At 51.7% G+C, this 24,103-nt stretch overlaps 1 protein-coding gene across 9 annotated transcripts in view; it reads left to right on the top strand.

The window, feature by feature from the left end:
- Nucleotides 1-24,103, top strand: part of TLE3 (TLE family member 3, transcriptional corepressor) — a 47,996-nt gene that overhangs the window by 5,590 nt on the left and 18,303 nt on the right. For 5 of the 9 annotated variants that reach the window (XM_066344366.1, XM_066344365.1, XM_066344362.1 and 2 more), the window contains exons 5-6: nt 15,801-15,863; nt 18,113-18,187. In XM_066344366.1, coding sequence (XP_066200463.1) covers nt 15,801-15,863; nt 18,113-18,187 — 138 coding nt within the window. Of the gene's footprint in view, nt 1-15,800; nt 15,864-18,112; nt 18,218-24,103 lie in introns of all 9 variants that reach the window. The other 4 variants (XM_066344357.1, XM_066344360.1, XM_066344358.1 and 1 more) reach the window with 1 other exon arrangement.

Raw genomic sequence — 24,103 nt, 5'->3', positions numbered from 1 at the left:
CTCCCCTGGCCTAGGAGCTTTTTGTAGAAGAAACCTGGCCACTAATTGTAGTGTGGGTCTTGGGTGCATTTGGTGGATGGTGGTTAGGCCTGAGCAAACAAGTTTATCAGCTGACCTGTTTAGCGGTTGACTGGTGTTTTATCTGCACACACAATCAAGTGACTGGAGTGCTTGAATTATTCATGCAGTGTCCTGCCCTCTAGACTTGACTGTTCGTGTGATTACATCTGCCTAGAACAAACAGGCTGGATTCTCTGTCTCTAAGCTCAGGGCTGTGGGTGGGGACTGGCTGTACTTTTTATATAATAGATGGTCTCCAGAGCTGGCACCTCGATAAGAGTGGTGGTCCTCAGCCTGCTCTCTCACACACATCCTCTCGCCCCTGTGACCTTGGGAACCACAGACTCTGCCAGATGGGTCCTGTATTGACAGAGGGCCGCTGATGGGATGCATCCAGCCCATTTTTATTTCGCTGAGAGTTTAAACTCGCTGTGGCTGGCTCCTCTTCTGGGCTGTTTCTCTGTCTCCCTCTTGTTATTTTTCCAAGCTGTCAAACCCCAGAGGAGTAATAAATGGTTTCTCCTCCCACTCCTCTGCCTCTGTCCCTAATTATAGTAAAGTGGAGATTATAGAATCCCAGGCCTGCCTGGAGACTTGAAGAGGTCACTCACCTCCTCCAAGCCCTTGCTTCCAGACAGAATGTCAAGGGTGATTCAGCCAGGCTGGGGAGAGGAGAGGACAGCCAGCCAGTTCGTCAGTTCCCATCTTGTTCCCATGCAGGCTTTGCAGTGTCAGCCACAGTCACAAAGCCACTTACAAACGGACGTGTCAGAGCAGCTGTCATTTCTGGGGTTTGAGGCCCTGATGCCGTGAGACCCTGGCCCAGGCCACTTTGCACTCTCCACCAGTGAGCGCTGAGGTTTTTAAAGAGGACTGGAGGCATTTTGATTTTGTGGCAGCCTCAGGTCACCTTTTTCTAGAAGCTGAGCTACCCTTCCACCCAAGTTTCCTTTGCCGTGCTGGGACTGGGAAAGCCCTGTGGCTTCTCAGACAAACCTTTCAAATTGGAAATGAGACTGAGGCCCAGCAGGGGAGCTGACAAAGTCGTCCAGTCCCTTGTCAGAGGTAGGGTTGTCACCACAACCTTTCCTCCCAGCCCCTGGTTTCTTCAGCGAGACTCAAGAAATGAAGGGTGCTCATCTACTGACTAGCAGCATGCTGTGTCTCTAATTACTGTAGCTTCCTTCTGTGCTGTTATCTTGAGGCTAAGGCTGCAAACCTGGCTACACCAGAGTCCAAAGTACCCCTCTTTGGGTTATATAACCATTTCATTTAAACTCTGCCCACGGCCCTCTTCTGAATTGCCAGCTATTTGCACAATTAATGATTTGAGGTGTGAATAACACACGGAATGTATAAGTTAGTGAGGATCCCAGAGGTGAGGTTCATGGGTGAGGGAAGGTGATAAAACCTGTGAACTTTTTGCTGGAGGACACCGGAAGCCACAGGGGTGGCCCTCAGCACAGGGCTGAGGGAGAGATGGGAAGTCTCCATTTGTCACCTCCCTGCTCTGGGTCCTTTCACATAAGTAGTAAGGGGCTCATGCTGGAAAATCTCTAGGTATGACAGCTTGAACTTCTATGCCAGCAGGTGGTGAGGTTAGGAAGACCCTGCCTAGGAGCAGAGTCCGAGTAGGTAGGGAAGAGGCGGCACCGCTCTTCCAGTTGACGGGAGCGTGGCTCCTTATACTAGGAAGGTGTAGGTCTGTGTTGCATCTGTGTTGAGCTAAGAAGAAATTCTGGTATCATTTTGGGCCAGAGTGCTAGTGCTGGTCCTTGGGGTTGGTGCTGTCTGCAAGGGATGACAGCACCAACCCCAGAGGACCGTCCTCCTTTCCATGAAGGCAGGACACACCCCCTTCCTGAAGTTTCTCCTTAGCCCCAACTTAAGGGGGGAACCATTTACTGATTTCCATTCGACTTTTCCTGTCTTGCCACTCTTCCCTGGTCACACAGCTCCTTGCACTCGCCGGGGTCCCAGCCTCATTCAGCTTTGGGCTCTGCTGAGCTCAGCTGCTCTCTTTACTCTGTCCTGTCCACCTAGGAGGAGACTTGCCCCCTTCAAGACAGCCAGTCCTTTCTCATGCTCTGTGGTCTCATTTTTGTGGTAACTTGGGGGAAAGGCTCTGCTGAAGTCTCTTCACATGGACTTAGTGCCTAGGACACGTGACTTGTCTGTATTCCGAGGGCAGAATTCTGATTCCCTGAGCCCGGGGAGTAGGAAGTGGGGTGTTTTTTGTTTTGTTTTGTTTTTTTCTTTTTTAACAGAGACAGAGAGAGTCAGAGAGGGATAGATAGGGACAGACAGACAGGAACAGACAGAGATAAGAAGCATCAATCATCAGTTTTTCGTTGTGGCACCTTAGTTGTTCATTGATTGCTTTCTCATATGTGCCTTGACCGTGGGGCTACAGCAGACCGAGTAACCCCTTGCTCAAGCCAGCAACTTTGGGTCCAAGCTGGTGAGCTTTGCTCAAACCGGATGAGCCCACGCTCAAGCTGGCGACCTCAGGGTCTTGAATCTGGATCCCAGGTCTGACGCTCTATCCACTGTGCCACCGCCACGTCAGACGGAAGTGGGGTTTTTAACTGTGGGCCAGCTGCTGGCTCTGCCGGCTCACTTCCCACAGCCTAGCATCCAGTTTCTTCATCAGGCAAATGAGGGGGTTGGCTTCATTCCCGAAACGGTGATTAGGGGCCCAGGATGTGCTGGGTGTGGGCTGGGGCTAGTGAATGAGATACCCTTCCCTCCACTCAGGAGTCAGGCATCTAAATAAGTCATTGCAGTGCAGTGAGGTAAGTGCTAATGTGGCCAGTGACACAGGAGGAGCACTCTGGACAGAACAGAACAGCTTATTCTTCCTGGGAAAGGGGAATCGGGTAGAAGACTACACCGAGGGCTGTCACTTGAGCCATGTCTTAGAGGGAGGGTGAAGATGTTTTAGGCAGAAGTCAGTATGGCGACCCCTCCAGGGGTGGCAACAGCTTGTGGAAAGGCAGTGAGTGCCTTCAGGAAGCCATAGCCCACAAGTCTTCGGAGGGGTATGGAGGGAGGAGGTTCCACTTAGGGAGTGAGGCAAGGTGTTAACATTTTGCAGTTGTGATCTCCAAGGCCTCTCTGCTCTCACACTCCCGGCTCCATGGCTTCTGTGTCCCCATACGGATCTCCAGGGCTGGCCCGCATCCATCTGCCTGGAGTGGGGATGAGGAACGCTCTGTGTGTCCACAGCCTCCCAGTCTGCATCCCCTCTGGGATATGCTGGTTTGAACTTTATTTCCTAATGTGGCATTGTCTCTTTTCTCATACTGGTAATTCTGTAATAACCGGTTGTGACCCGCCCCCTCCCCCATATTTAATTCTCATCAGCCTGGCTCTCCACTTTGCTATTAATGATAGCAGCCAGCAAATAGCTTTCAACATGCCATTGACAGTCTGGTTTAAGAGCGCACTTGAAGTAGTGCTAGACAGCTGAAAGCACCCATAATTGTGTACCAGAGTGAGAACTGCGTGCTCAAGGGCCTTGTTTTTATATGCTTACAGGGACAATATCTTGTTTTCAACAAATGCTCTCTGAGGCTCACAATCAAGATGCTTTCTTCCCTTTTCTCTTTGCCTTTCTCCGTTGGCTGTTTTCTTTCTCTTTGTTGACTTTCAAAATCAGTGTTCCCCCTTAAGTTGGCGCTGAGGAGAAATTTCAGGAAGGGGGTGTGTCTTGCCTTCATGGAAGGGAGGATGGTCCTCAGGTTGGTGCTCCACATCATTCCTTGCAGACAGACAGCCAACCCTCTCCAGGGCCAGCGCCTCCCACCTGAGGGTCCTTAGGACCTGGCATTTCTCTCCAACATTGCTTTTTGAGAAAGGTCTCTTGTTTGCTGAGAAGGTTGCACAGTCTGCACAGCATCATCCATTGTTGGCAGGCGCGAGTCCTAGCTGTCACTGGATTGTCTAGGCCAGGGGTCCCCAAACTACGGCCCGTGGGCCGCATGCGGCCCCCTGAGGCCATTTATCTGGTCCCCACCGCACTTCCGCACTTCCGGAAGGGGCACCTCTTTCATTGGTGGTCAGTGAGAGGAGCATAGTTCCCATTGAAATACTGGTCAGTTTGTTGATTTAAATTTACTTGTTCTTTATTTTAAATATTGTATTTGTTCCCGTTTTATTTTTTTACTTTAAAATAAGATATGTGCAGTGTGCATAAGGATTTGTTCATAGTTTTTTTTATAGTCCGGCCCTCCAACGGTCTGAGGGACAGTGAACTGGCCCCCTGTATAAAAAGTTTGGGGACCCCTGGTCTAGGCAGAAGCCATCTTGGGGGGGTCCTCCTTTTGGAGAGTCAGATCAGGAACCTCGAAGCCCCTTTCAGATCAGACTCTAGGCAGCTGTTCTTGTGCAAAGGCCCCTCTGGAAATGGGAGGGTATGTGGAGCAGAGATTTATATTCTCAAGTGGAGGCTCACCCAGGCTTAGAGGGTGACCCAGGTGTCCCATTTACTCAGCCCTAAAGATTTTGCCTGAGAACAAATACCTCCTTCCCCTTCACCCCCGCCAACTTCATTACTTTGGAGATGCAATAATTTTGGGAAAAGAGGCTCCCTTCATCCATTATCACCAAAGCTTTTCTTTACCCGTTGCGTCCTTCGAAGGGCATAGAAGAGAGCCATGTTGGGAAAGGCCAGGAGTGGGCTGAGAGGCCAGGGGAGTCCTGTGGGGTCTGGTCTAGCTGTGGCCGTTGCTCTGCTCCCTCAGAGGCCGCTGTCTTGGCAAAGGCCAGGAACATGGGTGGGCTCAGCTTGTGTATCATGGTCGGCCCTTTATTTACCCACCATGTGAGTGACATAGAATGGGGTCCCAGGAGGAAGGCCTTTGTTGAAGAGAAAAGAGTTTGGAAGTTCTGGTCTTTCAAATAGTATAGGTTATAATAATATAACCTTAAGTAGCACTTGATTGTTGATAATGCAGATGATACATTTTTACCTTAGGTACCTAACAGAATAGGCATTTGAGTCCTAGACAGCCAGATCCCAGGGTGAAAGCATCAGAGCATGGTGGGAAAGGCCTGGGTGTGAAGATGGCCACAGACTGCCAGGGCCCTAGAGGGCTGTGTTCTTACATTGCGGCTGCTGGGGGCAGGGTAAGGGGAGGGGTGTGGACTGACGAGAGGACATGGGTTCCCTGAGGGTCGGGACCTTTGGTGTTCACAGAAGCTCGTGAGCCCTGCAGGCTGCTTGGCCCCTTACTTGTATGCATTGGGGCAGGGGGTTTGAGTAGGGTTTGTTTCCGTTGAGGTTCTCTCTAAGCCTGTATCACATTCTGCACTTTCTGGGAAGGAAAGAAGGCTTGTGTTCTCGGGTTTCTGAGAGAAGCCTGTCAGCTGTAAAAGTTGTGATTGTAGAAAGAAATATGTTGTAAACCTTTATTTTAAGGTGTCTTGAATGCAGCTGAAGCATTTTTTTTTCTCCATCTCACATTATGGATAGTTAAAACGTGAGGGGGGGGGACGGGGTGAGGAAAGAGGTAGCGAGGAGGAGGGCTAATAGCGCAGAGACGGGGGGAATGAAGAAACGGTTTGGAGGTGAACTAGTAAACTATTCTAGTCATGCCTTGACTGTCTATTTAGGCATGAAGTTCAAAGTGTTACAGCCTTATCCCATTGCCCTACTAAGCCCTGGATAACCATTGTTCACAGCTCAACTGTTTCTGTTTTGTTTTTTAAATTCTCAATGAAAACTGTTAGCTCAATGGGATGATGGTTTGGGAACACGTGGGCTGGAGAGGGAGCCAGTCAAGTAAACAAGTTTTTAAATAACTGATTTTGATTTTGATGACCTGTGAATAAAATGACAGCACTCCTACCATCCATGTTTGGAAGGAGAGGGCCGTCTGACACTTTAAGGAACAGACACGCTCTTTCTTTGTTAGCTCAGTGACTGTGGATAAAATGGGGCTCTGTTTCTGCCTGCAGTCTCCCTTCCCCCTGCACCTCATTTTGCCTTTCCTGCCACCCAGGTTTTCCTAGAGAGCTCCTGTCCTTTAAAACTCATGGTCAGTGTTCCATTTGCAGTACTGCCCCTGGGAAGGAGCTGCTTCTGTAAGGGACTGTGACTTTTACAGCCTGTGGAAAGAGTAAGGGGAGATTTGCATAATGTTTCATGGGGGGATTAAGTGGGGGTTTGCCATGGCAACCCCAAGGGATGACTTGAGAATGTTTCCTCCCTGTGAAAGAGCCTGTGGAGTCTGGGGAGGTAGGGGAGAGGGCAGGGGGTTATCTGAGGGGAGGGTTGGGGAGGCTGCTCCTGGGTTGAACAGCAGTGTTGGGGGAGGAGAGGTGTCATCTGAAGAGGCTCTCCCTGCTCTTGCTCTGTCTACACAGCAGGCTCGTGGAGGGCCGCCCTCTGGAGTGGAGGGTTGGAGGCAGACAGAGTTCAATGTGTTTGGGAACTAAGAAATTAAAGTGAACAAATATTGAAGGATTACTGGATCTTGTTAACAGGAAGCCTGGTGGATGGAAATTGAGAGACTGAGAAGTGAAAAGTCTTAGAGCCAGGGAGGGACTTGGTGTCCCAGGTCTTGCCCATGGAGTGGTGTCCAACCCTGTGCTCCTGCGGATGGGGCACTCACTTGCTCAGAGCACTGAAATCATTTTTGAGCTTACTCGATTGGAGACCAGTCTGCTGCCCTGTTAGGGACACTGAGGCCCAAGGGCAGGACGTACTTCGGACTGGAATGCAGGTCTCTGAATTTTGCATGGCCGACTCCTTCCGCGGTCAGTGGCCTCGACTCTTCATCCCCACCATTCCTCACTTCCTCCCTCTGCCTTAGTCTTCCCAAGTCCCCTGTCCCCTTGGCGGGAAATAGCTGAGCTCTCTGGAAAAGGGAGAAAGGGGAAGGCAGGTTCCTTTCAGGGAAGCGCGGAGAAGGATCATGTCACAAACTCCGCACTCCAGACTCCCTTGCCTTTCCAGTGTTCTGGCTGGGTGGGGGCGAGAGCGTGTGTCCTCACTGCCATCCTCACTATGTGTGAAGGACCTGGATCTGCTGCATAGCGTGTCGATCGCAGGCTGGCTCAGCTGGGTCCCATTCTGTCCCATGGGAGACAGATCCTCAGGATCATACCAGGGCTGGGCCTTTTCTTGTACCAAGCCCTCCCTGCATAAAGAATTTAGCAGGCTTCTTCGGAAGCATGAATATTTAATGGTGTTGTAGTTATATATAATTTGATCAATATGTCAGTGCTAAAAGGGCCTTTAACGAGGCTCACCTATCACTGAGTGATCTGTGATGTGAACCTCCCCAGCCCCTCCAGGAACAGGGGTTATTGTCTCCCTTGGTCTCCCTTGGTCTCCCTTGGCTGCTAAGTAGGTCATTTATTTGCCCCTTTCTTTAAAAAGACACCATGGCACTGCTTTCCCCTAGAGCCTGGTGTGGGGGCTGCGGGGTCCTGGGAGTGCCATGCCAGCTTCTGCTAGAGGTCTTGCCCCTCCCCATCAATAAAACTTTCCTCCCGCCGTCAATAAAATGCCCACCTGCTTCATTGCAGCTTGGTCTGAGGGAAAACTGCCTGGCAAGGAATGTCATCTTGTATACAAGAATTGAGGGCCTAAGCCATTTAGAATTGCTTTAGAAATGCAATGGGATATTTTGGGTTAAAGTTGCCCGCACACATTGTTCTGGAATCTTCCAGTATTTGATTTCTGGGTGATGGTGGCACATGGCTGCTAGAGCCTCCTTCTTTTGCACAGAACCTTCCCTCAGCCCACCCTGTGCCCCTCTGAACACCCCAGGATTGGAGTCTGAGAACTAGCTTGAACCTGATTCAAATTAAAGAACCACATGCTTTTCAAGAAGAATGACCTGAAAAAGTTGAAAACCACCATTTCCACATAGCTTGGGAGTATAACTCATGTTCACGTAGGCAGGCCTCTTTTCTTCGTCTCCTTGTTCTCACACATGCCCACAAATGAGTCTTTGAACTCACCACACACTCGCCTGGTTGTCCTAGGAAGAAGTCCTTGCCATAGAAGTAAAACTAGGAGCCTAGCGGCGGCCCCTGGGCTGCCTCACAGACATGGACATTGCTTTACTGCCCACTGAGAGAAGAGGCCTTGCCTGGCTGTCTTCAGCCCGCAGCCCGTCTTTCCTTGTGAGCCGGAGAACATGGATGGTAGCTCGGCCCCTGTAGATCTAGAACGTTGGTACTCTGTGACAGTTGTATGCAGCTTTGCTGATGACTGCATTTGAATGGTTTCCACCGTGAACACTGCTCCTGGAATCCGAGCCGCAGCCTAGGCCACCACCTAGCATCCATCCACGTCAAATGCTTCTTTGCTCATCCTTCAAACTCCTGGTCGTGCACCCCCTTACTGAGCTCCTGGGAGGAGGTGATGCATTGCAGAGCAATTCAGGAATTTTGAGCATTCTGCATCCTAAATGGAAGCTCCTGGATCTTACAAATTGTCCAGTTCCTCCCTCCGTGTTTCAGATGACAAAATGGGAGCCGAGCAGAGGGGAGTGATTTGCCCAAAGTTGCACAGCTAGATGGAGGCAGAGCTGGGAGTAGGAAAGCCAGGTCATTTCTCTGCGGCTTTGGGTTATAACATGCTCTTTATATGGCGAATTTCTCCTCCTTGTTTTTATTTGGTTGAGGTTAAAAAGACGTGTGCATTCTCAAGAGCTGACTGGTATGGCCTTCTGGGCAGTTTAAGACTAAATGGTGGAGAGACAGATGGGAGTGGCTGTCAGCTGTGCTGTGAGCAGTCACTGAAATTTTATTTAAGAAAAGGGGGTAAGAGGTTGCTGGAAATGAGGACCATCTCCCTAATTTAGTGTCCTGGGTCAGAGGCCCAGCCAGGGTCATGAGCAGCAGCAGGTGGGTGCTATGTGTTCTGAGAGAGATGCTCTCAGAATGCTCAAGTACCTCAGTGTGTGATGAGGTTTAGAGGTCCTGCTGTGATTAGCTGACGGGGTAAGTGGGAGCTCCTGAGGCACGCTGAGCAGGTCGCTCCCTGGGAAATGACACTTGCCCGCCACTCTTGCTTCCCTCATTTATTTGCCTAACAACCTTGACGGAGAAATGGGGCAGATGTTCCTCCCAGCACCTGGTTGGGAGCGTGGATTCCGAATTTCACAGGATCCCGACAGTTGCTCCAGAGCACCCTCCTGCGTCTCGTAGATTAGTTTCTTCTGAGCAGAGCAGCCTTGTTTTTCTGCCAGCAAAGCCGCCTTCTTTGAACCGCACTTGAAAAGAAACTTTCAAAGGCAATGTCAGCTCCCCAAACACCCTTTCTCCAAAGGAAGCAGCCTTCCTGCGAGGGCGCCCCGGCACCCGCTCCCGGCTTCCTGGCTGAGGCGGACTGAGATGAGGGCAGCCTTTAGTGACAACGGTGGGAGTTAAGGAAGGAGGCTTCCAGCCAACAAGCCCCTTCCAGTGTGTGGTCGGTACTGTTCAGACAGCTGAAGTCACATGTCTCAATTGTTTCCTTCCATTCTTGGAACTGTAGTTCGAGTTGGAGAAAACAGCCGTTTTTGCCACTTCTCTCTTTCGTCAGAAACGCTGGCGATCATTAACTCCAATGGTAGTTTTTCTTTCAAAAATAGTTCTCCAGGCTCTCTCAAAATGTGGAAATTGGGCTTCTGAGAGATAGGAAGTCATTTAATGGAGTTGCTCAATCACTAAGCATCAGTTTCCCCGTCTGGAAAATGGAGCTTTGCCTTAGCTCCTTTCCTGGAGGGTGAGAGCAAGCTCATGTGCTTAAAATGCTTCAAACAGCAGGACTGGCTGGGGTGCTGCTAGCTGCTGTCCTTGTCGTCGTTAAAAGTGATCCTATCTGGCCAACTTTAGGTCTAGAGCTCCTTCTGGCTATCACGACCCTCGAAGAAAAATCATCATGAAACACTTATTTAATGAACAGATTTTCTGTTCATTTTTTGACTCACCAGAGTGTTCTGTGCTGTTCTCAGGTTTTGGTGGCCTTGTAGAGATGATCCTCTGCTTCCAGTGTTCAGGGAGACTGGAGTGGGGGTGGGGGGATGCTGCTTCACAGCAGGGGAGGGCACAGGGGCAGCCAGGAGGGCGGTAGTTTGCATAGTTTCCACCCCCAGGTCCCTCCAACTCTCCCAAGACCCCAGACCTAAGGACAGGGAATCTGGTTTATTATAAACGCTCTCCCAAGTGTAAGACCAACCCCTGTACTCTGCCTGCCCCTCAACCCTATGCAGTCTTGTCTCGTGGTCTCCCGCCACACAGCAAGGCCTCCGTCACTGAGTTCAAGCCCCAGGAGAGAGCCTGAATGCAGGCCTCCAGGACATTCTGTGTCCATGTGGGGCTGTTCTGATGGCCTTTGCTTGATGTCTTTGGTGTTGGGAGGTAGGGGAAGGGGACAGAAACTGCTTTCAGAGGGGTGGGAACGAACATGAGTCTGAGAGGGAGCTTGCTTTGATGACATTGTGTGGTGGTCGCCTGGCAGGCTGGTTGCCAAGCCTGGAGCCGAGCATGGCTACATGAAATCTTGGCGAGTCTGCTTTCCTTATAATGAGAGGATGCTGGGCCCTGACCAGACCCCGAGAGAAGATCCCACTCAGGGGAAGCCTATGGCTCTGTGTTTGCTAACATGTGTTGGAAGGGGAAGCTTTGCTACTTTTTCCTGTAACTACTGAGACCCAACACTTGGCCTGTCCACTAGAGGAAGGAGGCAATAGTGGGACGCCCTTTCATAAGCTCCTACCTGTAAGGTATTTTTTCCCACCGAGGAAGAAGGAAGGGGCCGGAGCCACGAAGTGTGGAATAGTAAAAGGCTTTATTGAGTACAGTGCATCCCGCCCGATGAGGTTCCCTGGTCCCGGGGACAGAGGCCAGGGAAGTCGCATGGGGTGACCCACATGGGGGATATTTAAAGGGTCTCTAGGGTGGTCGAGCTAATATGACGTGGTGAAATCTCACTGGCTGACAGTTGCTTTTTTCCAAGGAATTCCTGGGAAGTTTCTTTTGGTGCGTGTGAGTGTGGGCGGTTCTAGCCAAAGTTCCTGGGTCTGGGTTCCTCATGTGACTGTCCCCCATTGCTGACCACCCCACATTCTGATCTTTTGTGTTAATTAGGGGCGCTGTTTATTTGTCTGGCTACTTCCTGCTGATTAGGGGCATCGTGGGGAGGGGGAGATCGGAAGGTGGTGGTTTTGAGGGGTGTCGGGAGGAACATGTTTGACCGTGACTGGAGAAACTTCGCGAATGCGGTCCTGTAAGGATTTTTAAAAAGGAGGAGTAATAGAGGGATCTGCAGGGTCCAGCCTTTTGGTATGCTGGAGATGGTTAGGGGCCAGCAAACTCAAGACAAAACTGTATGCCAGTAGTAGTGTGCAAAGAGGAAAAGAAGGGGTCCCATCCACTTCCATAACTGAGACCTGTGAGGGAACTAGAGGTCCAGAGTGTGATGGCAAAACAGAGAAGGCAGCTCCTGTGTCCACAAGAGATGAGATGGACTTACCCATTCCTGTGATATTACCCTGGTATTTGGTGAGGATAATGGGGGTCTCCGGGTCCAGGCCGTGTCAGCCGTCCATGATGTCTAGGAGTTCGAGCGGTGGGCCCACCTGGCTGGACTGGCCTCCCATCTGGGTGGCCTGTCCTCCACACAAAGATGTTGCGGATTAGCCTGTTGCCCAAAGGGAGAAATTGCTCCACCGGTGACCAGGCTGCTTGCAATTAGGGCAGGGGCCCTGCCGGGACCAGTGACCCTGCTTGCCACACTTAAAGCAAGCTGCTGGTGGGATTCTTCTTTGTGGCTTGGACTTGGGTTGGGCACCTCCAGTGTCTTGCCTCTGTTGCTCTGCCGGCCTCAAGGCTGCCACAAGAGCCTGGGTTTGGAGCATTACCTTCTGCTGCATGCGGGTCTGGTGAACAGCCTCGGCCTGTTTCTACTAGTTGGGACCATTAAAAACTTTAAATGCCATGTCCCGGATAAGGGTTTGAGGGTTGAGAATAAGAGGAGGTAGGCTCCTGGGGAGCCCGGCACCCAGATCCGGCAGGAAATCCTGGAGCCAGAGGCAGGACAGGGCCAATGGCTGACAGAGGGTGACTTGATGGAGGAGGAGCTTAAGAACACAGTGGAGAAGGGAGGAGTCCCTGGCCAGCAGGGGAGGAGAAAGAGAGACTGGTATTTGCAGGTGAATGAGAAACAGGATCCTGCGAAGGGAGGGGAGGGGACTCTTGGAGGGAAGAGACCCGAGCAAAAGAGGTCCACAGAGGGACTCCCTCTGTGGGTCAGGCAGGAGGGGGAGAGAGTTGGGGGTCAGGCAAAGGAGGAAAGATTAGGAGCGGAGGGTTTAGGTGAGGTTTCTCTGGCCAAAAAGGGCCTGCGTAGTAAAACAGGCGGCACAGAGATTAGGACGGGAGTGCAAGTAACTAGAAGCCCAGAATGTAAGGGATCCTCCAACCAGTTCCCAGTTTTTTTGGCGATAGTTAAATTGGTGAGGGTGTTAAAACCAAAAGTCCCACCTGACCAAGCAGTGGCACAGTGGATAGAGCGTTGGACTGGGATGCCAAGGACCCAGGTTCGAGACCCCGAGGTCACCAGCTTGAGCCGGGCTTATCTGGTTTGAGCAAAAGCTCACCAGCTTGGACCCAAGGTCGCTGGCTTGAGCAAGGGGTTACTTGGTCTGCTGAAGGCCCGCAGTCAAGGCACATATGAGAAAGCAATCAATGAACAACTAAGGTGTCGCAATGCTCAACGAAATACTAATGGTTAATGCTTCTCATCTCTCTGTTCCTATCTCTGTCTCTGTAAAAAAAAAAAAACAAAAAAAATAAAAGTCCCTTCAGGAAGCTACCTAGTTCAATTATCCGGTGGGTTCTGTGGCCTGGCCACAGCCAAGAAGAAGAACAGTTTCTTCTTTAGGGAGGGAGAGATTTTGGATAAGACAACTCCAGCAGTGTTTTTGGATTAGGTTTAGATTCCTGTGCCCTCACGGCTGCCCTCAGTCCTCGGAGTGATCAGAGTTGAGAATTGGCGTCCCGCAACTCAATCCACCGGACGGTTAAATAAAGTGGGAGTGACCGGGATGTCTCCATGGGCACACATGCACTCGGAATGGAAAGAGGTCCCTGACACAGCTGCGATTATGGACAGGGAGTCTTGGCGGAAAGAACTGAGGGGAGGCTGGAGGCAGGGGACTTACCGCACCGTGCACCGAAGTGGGTGGAAGGTTAGAGATCCTGGTTCTTTCTGGGGGGGGAGGGGAGAAGGGAAGAGGAGTGGTCCTTGCGGACTTCAACTCCTCCCAGGTGTCGGCACTAGATGTCCCCGCCGAGGAAGAAGGAAGGGGCCGGAGCCACGAAGTGTGGAATAGTAAAAGGCTTTATTGAGTACAGTGCATCCCGCCCGACGAGGTTCCCTGGTCCTGGGGACAGAGGCCAGGGAAGTCGCATGGGGTGACCCACGTGGGGAATATTTAAAGGGTCTCTAGGGTGGTCGAGCTAATATGATGTGGTGAAATCTCACTGGCTGACGGACGGTCGCTTTTTTCCAAGGAATTCCTGGGAAGTTTCTTTTGGTGCGTGTGAGTGTGGGCGGCTCTAGCCAAAGTTCCCGGGTCTGGGTTCCTCACATGACTGTCCCCCATTGCTGACCACCCCACACTACCCTAGAGAGTGTGAGCCTTGTAGTGCTGAGCAGGCCTGAGTGACCAGGAGGGCTCCAAGCCTGTGGCCTGCCTCACTGGCTACGGGGAAGGGGCAGTGGTCAGGCCCACCAAGGCGGCTTGTGATTGGTCTGGCTTGACTGCACGGCCTCACTGTTGGTAGAGGACTTGGCTACTGCCCACCCCACCTCCCAGTAGTAGTATGTCAACCCTCCATCCACCATGGCTCCTCCCACTGGTGCTTTCCACACTGGGGCCGGCCCAGGGGGGCTGTCAGCGGTCAGAGGGGACATTTTACCCTCTGAAAAGTAAATGCAGGGAGGCTTGTGAGATCCTTCTGGTTTCTGGCTAAACATTTATTGGGCACCTGCTATGTGCTAGGCACTGCTGTGCCAGTTATTTGAGGTAAAAGACCTTGGACCAATGAGCTTCCTAAGCAGCAAACATTTCTGTCTGTTTTCCATGTATCTTTCTATTCTTACTGGGCATTTAACATGTGTGTCAGTTGAGTGATCATGCTGCTCTACGCAGCTTTGGACTGAGTTGTAATCAGGCTGGGTTTTTTCTAGACTCCTGTGGTGTACAACCCTGACTTGTATCTTTCTTTCTCCTTCCCCAAATTAAGTCAATTTGAGGGAGGAGAAAATGAACAGCAATGAGAAAAGAACCCTATTTTGGGGTGGACACTTCCCACTTACCTAGATGAACACTTTATATACAATAGTTACTTTGTCATCTTCTCGAGTTCCTTAGACCATGAATGACAGGCCTCCAGTGGGTGGAGGCCAGAGATGCTGCTAAAAGCCTGACATTGCACAGAACAGCCCCCATGCAACAAAGCGCTGTTCTGCCCTAAATGTCAGCGGCACAGAGGCTGAGGAACTCGGCTGTAAATGTCCTTGCTAGAGTGTGCACTCCCGTGCAGATGTGAGAAACCCTGACCCCATCCCTGGGAATCGGAGTGTGCAAGGAGAGAGTAGCCGTCTCTGGTCCCTGCCCAGGAGGCCCCAATGCAGTGAGCAGTCCCCATGTTGACGCCTGCCACTGGCCAGCAGCCCCAGGACATAGGGCTGCAGAAGCCTGACAGCTGCCTAGTGGCTGGCCTGTCTCTTCACAAACCACAGGCGTCTATCCTCCTGAGTGGCTGGGTCAGAGGTATTGGCCCAGGAATTTTACCACGGTCCAGAGTCCCGGATCTGTTGGGATCTGTTGGGAAGCTGCCGGAAGGCATTGTTTTTCTTTTAAGGGCACAGGTTTCTCTCCAGAATCATTTGACATGCAGATGATCACAGATTTTTAAAGGCTGTTGTCATGGTTTTGTCTCTGAAGATTGCTATGTGCCACTGAGAGCTTTGAAGCCAGCTCTGGGACCTCAAGCACAGTGGCCTCGGGATTTAAAATGAGATAAGAAAAGCAATTGTGAGCCTTGTCTGTAACTGGGCCTAGGCCTTCCCTTCTGGGCTCAGTTAACCATTTCACACCACTCTTTTAAAGAACTCTTGACCTGGGGTTCCTAGCAAAACCATTGATGTTTTTCTAAATAGGCTCTTATCTCTGCAGTGTTGGGGGTGGGACAGAATTGATCTCCCTTTTTCTGTGGTCAGCTTCAATCTAAAGTGTTACCTCCTGAACAGCTTCTTAGGGAAGGCAATACATTACCCTAGAAAAATGTTACCAGTGGCCGGGCAGCACAGACATGGGAGAGGCAGCAGTGAAAAAGTGGGGGTGTAGGAGACTCACCTTGTGTAAGGCTAGTCCTCAGGGGGCCCTTTGGCACATGCCCCACCGGAGCTTCCCGTCACCTCCTGATTTATGTGAGAGCCTATCTTTGGGGTGCAGTCCCTTCCTTACCAAACTGGGGTGTGCAATATGGGGGCTTTCTCCCAAAGGAGAGAAACTATATCTGGCCCAAATAGCGCATCTTCGATAGGAAATCGGAGCCCCCCAAAATGTAGGCAGCCTGGTTGGGGGGAGTTGGGAGGTTTCTTTTTGCTGCAGTGGTGCAAGGGGGGGGGGGTCTGTGGTTTGGGGAGTTTGCACTTGGCACATGTCTAATGTTTCAGCGACTGGACTCATTTGCCTGAGCTTCACGAGGTCTCTCTTCTTTTGCAGACAGAAATTGCGAAGAGACTGAACACAATTTTAGCACAGATCATGCCTTTCCTGTCACAAGAGGTGAGATCTTCTTTTGCTGTGCTCTCTTGTTCTTTGCAAAGCAGCGGCTGACTAATGAGGCCTCACCAATGAGGCCTCACCGGAGCACCAGCCCCTGGTCGTTCAAACAGACTGGAGTTGAAGTGGACACCCTGAGGGTTTGCAGAACCCTCTGCAGCCAGGGGCAGGGAGCCACATCACAGCAACAATTTGCTCATTCTTCTGGCAGAACTGGCTCTCTGCCACTGCCTGAGACCAGAGAGGAGGGCCTGGCCTGCGACCAGGGTAGCAGTGGGCAGAGGTGCCTCTGTGCCCCACCCCCGATGCCCCATCCAGTTCTTTCCATGCTTCCCTGTGCCCCTGCTGCACACCTGGAATGTCTAGGAGCAAGGACACCTGGCCCAGACAGTGCCAAGAGCCAGACCTTGTGGGGGGAACCAGTACCCAAAGGGGAGCCACCCTTTAGGACAGAGGATACTTCTTGGTTACATCAACTTCTAAACCCCTTTCCCAGGGGCCCTACCTGAGGCAGGGGCTGAGCTAGTGGAAGCATGTCCCAGGAGGCCCCTTAGTGTGGGGCAGACAGAGTGATTCCCTGAGAGGCCCGTTTCCGTCCATCAGCACTCACTCCAGCTGGGGCAGACCCTGCCCTCCATGCCCCTCTGTGGCTGGGACCGTCTCCGCACTGTCCTGGAGTTCTGGGTCTGAGTCAGAGTAGTAACCATTAAATGACTGAACTCATGTAAAAACAAGAGATAGGCCCTGGCCGGTTGGCTCAGCGGTAGAGCGTCGGCCTAGCGTGCGGAGGACCCGGGTTCGATTCCCGGCCAGGGCACATAGGAGAAGCGCCCATTTGCTTCTCCACCCCTCTGCCGCGCTTTCCTCTCTGTCTCTCTCTTCCCCTCCCGCAGCCAAGGCTCCATTGGAGCAAAGATGGCCCGGGCGCTGGGGATGGCTCTGTGGCCTCTGCCTCAGGTGCTAGAGTGGCTCTGGTCGCAACATTGCGACGCCCAGGATGGGCAGAGCATCGCCCCCTGGTGGGCAGAGCATCGCCCCATGGTGGGCGTGCCGGGTGGATCCCGGTCGGGCGCATGCGGGAGTCTGTCTGACTGTCTCTCCCTGTTTCCAACTTCAGAAAAATGAAAAAAAAAACAAAAAAAAAAAAACAAGAGATAATTGTCCCTAGAGCTTGCAGCCCAGTGGAGAAGACAGCTACATACAGCTGGTGCTACCTCAAGCCTGAAGTGAATGAATGAACCAAAAAATGACTTCTTAAAAGATTTTTTTAGAGTAGTTTCAGTTTATAGCTATAAAGTGGAAAGTGCAGAGCTTTTCCATAGTTGCCCCCGCTGGAGTGGTGCCTTTGCTACAGCCGATGAAGGTGACCGGATACAATATTACCCAGAGTTGACCCAGTGTTCACATTTGGGCTCATTTTACCACTTTTCTTTCTACCTAGACATACGCTTTTGTTTTCTCTTCAGATGGATATAGGCTTGACTGTATTTAGGTGCACATACTTGTCTACTGTCCCCTTTGTTTTTGTTGTTGTTGTTGTTTTTAAGTGAGAAGAGGGGAGGTAGAGATACAGACTCCCACATGCGCCCCAACCAGGATCCACACAGCAACCCCATCTGGGGCCAATGCTCGAATCAACAGAGCTATCATAGCTCAGTGCCTGGGGCCGAAGCTCAAACCATGAGCCAGAAACAGAAGGGGGAGGGGAAGAGAAGTAGATGATTGCTTCTCATGTGTGCCCTGACCGGGGATCGAACCTGGGACATCCACATCCCGGGCCAATGCTCTATCCACTGATCCAACCAGCCAGGGCTTTTCTGAACCATTTGAATGTAAGCTGCAGATACCCTGTTTGCCCACCTCTTGCTGCTCTAGCTGCATCTTCTAACAACATGGACAGGCTCCTGCCTGACTCTGATACTGTCATTGAGTTTTAGAACGTTAATAATCGTTAACAACAGCCCACAGTCAAATGCATGGAAGTCTTTTTGTATGTGTCCTGGAGGGGAGGAAGTTGACTAATACCCATCTTTTGGCTCATTTATATTTTAATTTAAAACAATTTATAGGAAATTTAGATTACTAAAGTAATACATGCACATTGAAAAAGAGCTTAAAGAAGAAGGTAAAACTGGCCTGTCCCCACCCCCCTGTGTCCTGTGCCAGTGCAGTGGGTCTCCTCTGCCTTTGTTGGGGCTCAGTGACAGCCTGTCCCCAGCAGTCTCAGCTAACCCCCACCCTGTTCCTTCCAGCACCAGCAGCAGGTGGCGCAGGCTGTGGAACGTGCCAAGCAGGTCACCATGACAGAGCTGAATGCCATCATCGGGGTACGTGGACTCCCCAATCTGCCTCTCACCGTGTGTATAGCCCTTTTATTCCTCTCATTTCGCATAACCAGAGAGCAATTTTGATCTCAGCTGGCCTCAGAGAATGGCGGCCCTAGGACGCAAGCTCCCCTTAGCATGCCATGGGCTTGGATACATTTGGGGCTCTTTCCCCGTTGGGTTTCTGATATGCCTCCCAGTTCCCAAATTAAAGGGCTGCCCAGACATGTCTCAGATCTACCTCTAAACCCACCATCCCTGTCCTCCCTCAACTTAGGGTGTCTCCACCCTTGAGGAGGATGGGCTCTGAGATTACCTGCAAGGCCAGGCTGAGTGCTGTGTGTCCCCAGCCGCCTCCTCATGTCTCCCAGGGCCTGTCTGCCCTGTGCCCCATCCTTGGCAAAGGCCTGCCCTTCTTTGACCACCTGGGATCAGAACTGTCTCTGCAGTACTGTCGATGATGTGGAACGTGCTATGGTATTTGGGGTTGGGCCCCGCCGTCCCATGCATGCAGCTGCCTGGCTGAGCGGTCCTTGCGTGCCCTTGTGAATGCCAGCGGGGGAAGCTGGGGAGGCCGTCCTGACTTCCAGGTCGGGAGAACTGGAAAAAATACCCCAGGACTCTCTGTGAGGCCCACTTCTGGTTTGACCCGTCAGTGAAAGGAAGCAACCAGTTCTCTCCCGACCCCCACCTGGTTCGCCTCACAGTTGCATTTCTTGGATGCATCTTTCTCTTGCTTGCTGCTTTGGTTGAGACTAAGGGTGTTTCAGGTAAACATCAGAGGAAAACAGCTTTTCAGTGTGATTTTTGGACAAGGTTCTGACCCTTGCTTATTCACCTTTCGTCCTTAAAATGATAAAATGCAGGGAGTGGGTGAAATCACGGCTTCCCACCCACCAAGAGCTGGGTCAGGGTCCCCACGGTGGGGGGAGGGGCTCCAAAACCATATAGATGCCCAGGAATTCGCCACAGAGGTCATTTCCATAGATCTGGGGGTTGGACTGGGAGTCTGTTTTTCTGAAGTTTTCCAGATCATTCTGAAGGACAATCAGGCTTGGGAAGCCGTGGACTGGTTGGCTTCAGCCCTAACACTCTGGGATCCTGGTTGGTCCTTATTCCCTTTCTTTCTGATGGGAGGTCATTATTTCAAGGTGGAACTGCAGGCCCCAGTGTTTTCTGCTCATGCAGGTAGAAGGTGACTCTTGGCTTTTTGTTTCGAGGCAGAAAACCGGAGACTTGTGTTCTAGTTGTGGCTCTTCCCATGGAACTTTGTGGGCAGGCCCATCTCGACCAGAGATGCTGGGAGGCCGAGGCCAGAGGAACAAAGTGATGCTGTTGGGTCCTGACCCTCTGTTGCACCTTGAGACCCATGGTGGTTATCTGGTCCCGCACCTCTAGCGTAAGCCCCTCAGCAGCTGCTGAGTGCCCCTCAGGATCCTCTAGTGCAGGGCAGGGGCCAGATGCTTTGGGGTGCAGGGGGGTTCCTGTGCATTGCAGAGTATTTGCCAGCGGTCCTGGGCTCTACCTCCTGGGGCCGGTAGCAGCTCCACACACGTTGTGACGCCCAGCAGTGTCTCCAGACACTGCCTAGTGACTGTGGGGCAGAATGGCTCCTGGTAGAGAGCCACTGCTCTGTCCCGCCAGTGCCCTTGTTTTTCAGAGAGGAAAACGTAAGAGTGCACGGTCTCATTGTTGGTCAGGAGCAAAGCGCCGGGCTCGGCCCCCGTCCAGTGTCCTGTGTCTCAGTGACCAGCTCTTGTCTCAGTGGCTCTGTTGACAGTGGTGGAAGGAGGGGTGGGGGCCGGTGTAGGGGTGGAAAGCACATTGTGAGTTCTGTCCTGAAATTTTTCCTCTTCTGGCTCCTCATCCCCGTCCCCTCCCCTTTCTAGGACAAGCCCTCCCCTCCCTGCAATGACCACAGTGGGGTCCCTTCCCCCCCCTGCCTCCCTCTTTGGAATTAAAATCTTCCAATGATAATAATTTTTCTTTTAAGTTGTAAGAAAGAGTGGAATTGGGCAAGAAGCGCTGCTTGGATTAGCTACACTTCCTCTAAGTCGTATTTAGGAAGCTACAAGGTAGGTCAAGGCAGCTCCAGGCAGATATTGGAATTCAATTAAAGCCAATGAGTGGGGCCTGTGACCCCCATTTTCAAGGTAATTGCTTCTGCGGCTCCGAGTGAATGCAGCCGTCGCCCTGTCATTAGGCAGGCAGCCGCCTAATCGCCCTGCCTGACAGAGCCTCACAGGCAGGAATTACGGACAGCTGAGGCCCGCTGCACTGGGGCCGGCTGCCACACACCAGCGAGGAGGCGGCTCGTCCTGTCAGGCAGGAGTGGGAGAGCAAGCTGAGCTGACTACGGCAAGTGAGGTGGAGAAGGATGGCAGGAGGCTGGTGGCAGAGGCATGGGTGTCTTGTCCCAGCCATAGGGCAGGGAAGACCAGGGCCAGGGAGGCTCTCAGTAGCAGAGGTGGCTAAGCCCAGGGCACCATTGGGTCAGCCCTCCGGATGGGGAGGAGCCCAGCCCCTGGTCTGGGAGGTTTAGCAGGGCTTTGGGCAAGCTGCTTTGTCCCTGCAGGCTTCCATTTCCCCATTTGGGGAAAGACGGAGAAGGGCTAGGCAAGTTTTGTGTGATGTGCCCGCTTTGGTCAGCTGTTTAGAGCTCCTTTGGGCATGGAGTGAAAGGATTCTGAGGCCATATTTTGGCTCAGCCCAGAGGAAGATGAGAAATAGGTGTGTCTGGTTTGCGTATGCCTGTTTTTCACAGCAGAGTTACTGCGTGGATTGAGGTATTTCTGGGCGTCCCCTGTTCCTGGTGAGAAAAGCCAGGACCAGAAGCCAGGACCCAGCATCTGGTTGTTGTGAGAGGAGAGGAGCAGGATGGGGAGCTGGGCAGAGCCAGGGAGCCCAGCCTGCTCACTCCCCTGTGGGTCCCCAGTGAACTCAAGAACTCAAGTGTCCACGTTAGGAAGACAGGCCCGAGGATGTCTCTGCTAGCCGGGGCCTGGCAAAACCCAGGTACTGCAGATCCCTTACTGTTACGTACCCATTATTCTCAGATCCAGAGGGTCTGATTGCTGAGCATGGGCAGGAAAACATTTTCCCTTGGTAGCAACTTGCAGAAGCTGCTGTTCTATCAACCAGTTACAAACCCTCTCTTACTTTGGTCTGTGCTGGCCAGCAAGATCACTGAGTCTGGAGAGAAGAGTGGCTCTCATCCCACTTGCCCTTGGAAGTTATTAGTGGAAGAAATGTTATCAAGTGTTGACCTTTTTCTTTAAAGCAGGGGTGAGGAAAGTAGGAGGGGGAGGTTGTATCTATCTGATCACAAACCAGTGTTCTGAAGCCGTACCTAAGGGTCTCGCATTCCCTTCGAGATGTTGATGAGCTCAATTCCATTGACTTAATTTTACATGAGGGAGAAGGAAGGATGACAAGAGAGTGTGCCTTCGAATGTATCCATTTCTTTCAGCCAGGCTGCCCTGGTGGAAAGGAGTAATGCTGGGGTTGAGTCCTGGTTGCTTCTGGAAGAGTCCCTTAGCCCCTTTGAACCTGACTCACCTCTGAACTGGGGACCGGAGGGTTGTGGTGAACTCTAAAAGCTATAGGCCCACCAACCATGAGAGGCAAAGGAACCGCAGAGGCCTGTGGCTGCCGTCCCTCTCCTTGGAGGGCAGTAAGTGGTCATTTAGGCAGGGACATCTTTGGTGGGTCATCTTTGGTGCTCTCTTTTGTGGACATCCTCGATGGGTCATGGCTCTGAAAGTCCTGAGAGAACTTCACGAAGTGTAACCCAAATCATGAATCTGAGACGTGAAGCATTATATCAGCTTCCAAAAGCAGAGAGCAGGATGCATGTAATACAATCACGCATACTCTACAAACAGGGTCTTTGCGGCAGCCCCACCTGCAAGTGACCATACCTCCTGAACCCAGGGCACAGGCATTTGGCACACGTCTGGCGGATGGGGACCCATGATTGCCCCACAGGACACATTCTTGCACATTCTTGTGTTCTGGCATGAGACGTTAAAGGCGGGGCTTGGCCCCAGTTTTCTAGCCCCTCTTTTGAGGGTGGAGATATGGGGGGGGGGCCGGGGGGTTGACCTCATTTTACATCAAGGATTTGGAAGTTCCAGTTAGAAGGAATAGTGGAAGCCGGAGGCAGGGCTGTGGCAAGCAGTCAGCTCTGGCCCAGCCTCGGACCGTGCACTTGTTTTTATTTTTTCCCCAGCCAAAAACATGATCAGCTTCTCCCTCAGATGTCAGTGTTTCAGCACATGGTCCTCTGAAGTCAGGCATGTGTCACAGGGTGTACAAGTGCCACCTGTGGATGGCCGTGCCCTACTGCCTGCCCTCCGTCCAAGGGGCTGGGACTGTGGCACAGGGACGGTGAGATGAGCAGATCATTGCCAGCTGCCCACTGGCCTGCCCTGCCTACGGGGGAGGCAACTTTGTTTCAGTGTCTGTTGTGATGAAGACGTAGTTAGCAGACCCGAGCCCAGCCCTCCCTGGCACGTGCCCCCACCCTGAGCAAGAAGCCTCAGAGACCGCTCTCATGTCTCTGATTCCTGAAGCCTGCGGGGCCACTCCTGACGGTGCCTTCGGACCGCTCCGAGGAGGCCTCTGGCTGTGCATGGGGTGCTCTTGTACTTGAAGATGTGAAGACCAGGAGACTACGGAAGTGCCCTTGCCTCTGTTGCAGAGAGGACACCCATGCTTGATGTGCTGACGGCAGAAACCACCCTTAGTCTTGGAAGTACAACCGCTCGGAAAGCCACTATTTTCCAAGGTTCTGATGCCGGTTCTCTGGTTCACTTTTCAGGGAAGCAGGAAGCCCTTCTGACGCCCCTTGTCCCTTACAACTTGTAGCTGCACCTCAGTGGGCCTTGCAGAGGAGGCATAGACTGGGGGTAGGGCAGTCACTTTTTGACGGAACCACTCTGCTATCTGATTTCTCAGCCTATGTATGTTTGTTGACCTTTTTCAAGCAAGCACGCCAGGCACCATGTTTGAGGTGCTGGGATGGATAAAACAAGGTCCCTATTTTTTTCTGGAAGCCACAGGTGGCCAAATATTATGCAAAGATGAAAGAAATAGTTGTATTTGCTGTCCAACCATTGTTTTTGCTGATGGTAGTTCAACGCCTACCTTGCTTTGACACGTAGTGAAACATGTGATCTTGGCACAGCCTGAAGAAATGGGGCTGCATTCTGACTCCCATTTTGCAGGTGAAGAAACAGGCCCAGAGAGGTCTGCTGACCATCGTAAGGTCTCAGCTGGTAAAGGAGAGCTGGACATCCCCGTTTGACTCCAGAGCCTGAGCGGTTAGAACCCTCAGAAGGGAGAAACTGACCAAGGTGATGGGAGGCTTCCAGAGGAAGTGGCATATGAATGATGTATAGCCTGACCTGTGGTGGTACAGTGGATAGAGTGTCGACCTGGAATGCTGAGGTCGCTGGTTCAAACCCCAGGCTCGCCCAGTCAAGGCACATATGGGAAGCAATTACTGCAAGTTGATGCTTCCTGCTTCTCCCCCCTCTTTTTCTCCCTCCCCCCCCCCATCTACAAATCAATAAGTAAAATTTAAAATAAAAAGAAGAAGAAAACTAAGTTAGAGGGCAGACCTTACCTGGTAAAGTAAAAAATCAGGGTGTTTGGAATTCTTCAACTGAGTCTTTCCATGGGTACAAATCTTTAATAAGCTCTTCTTTTCTTTTAAATTTTTACTTATTGATTTTAGCAAAGAGAAGGGAGAGAGAGAGAGAAAGCTAGGGACATCGATTTGTTCCTGTTTTTGCCCTGACTGGGGATCCAACCAGAACCTCTGTGCCTTGGGGCAATGCTTTAAACAACCGAGCTATGTGGGCACGGCAACGACTCTTCCTGTAGAAATAGAATTGTTAAAGGAAGAGTTAGCCT

The sequence above is a fragment of the Saccopteryx leptura genome, chromosome 6 (genome assembly GCF_036850995.1).
Source record: "Saccopteryx leptura isolate mSacLep1 chromosome 6, mSacLep1_pri_phased_curated, whole genome shotgun sequence".
Taxonomy (NCBI): domain Eukaryota; kingdom Metazoa; phylum Chordata; class Mammalia; order Chiroptera; family Emballonuridae; genus Saccopteryx; species Saccopteryx leptura.
Note: the sequence above shows the minus strand (reverse complement) of the source record. Positions and strands in the feature narration are given on the sequence as shown.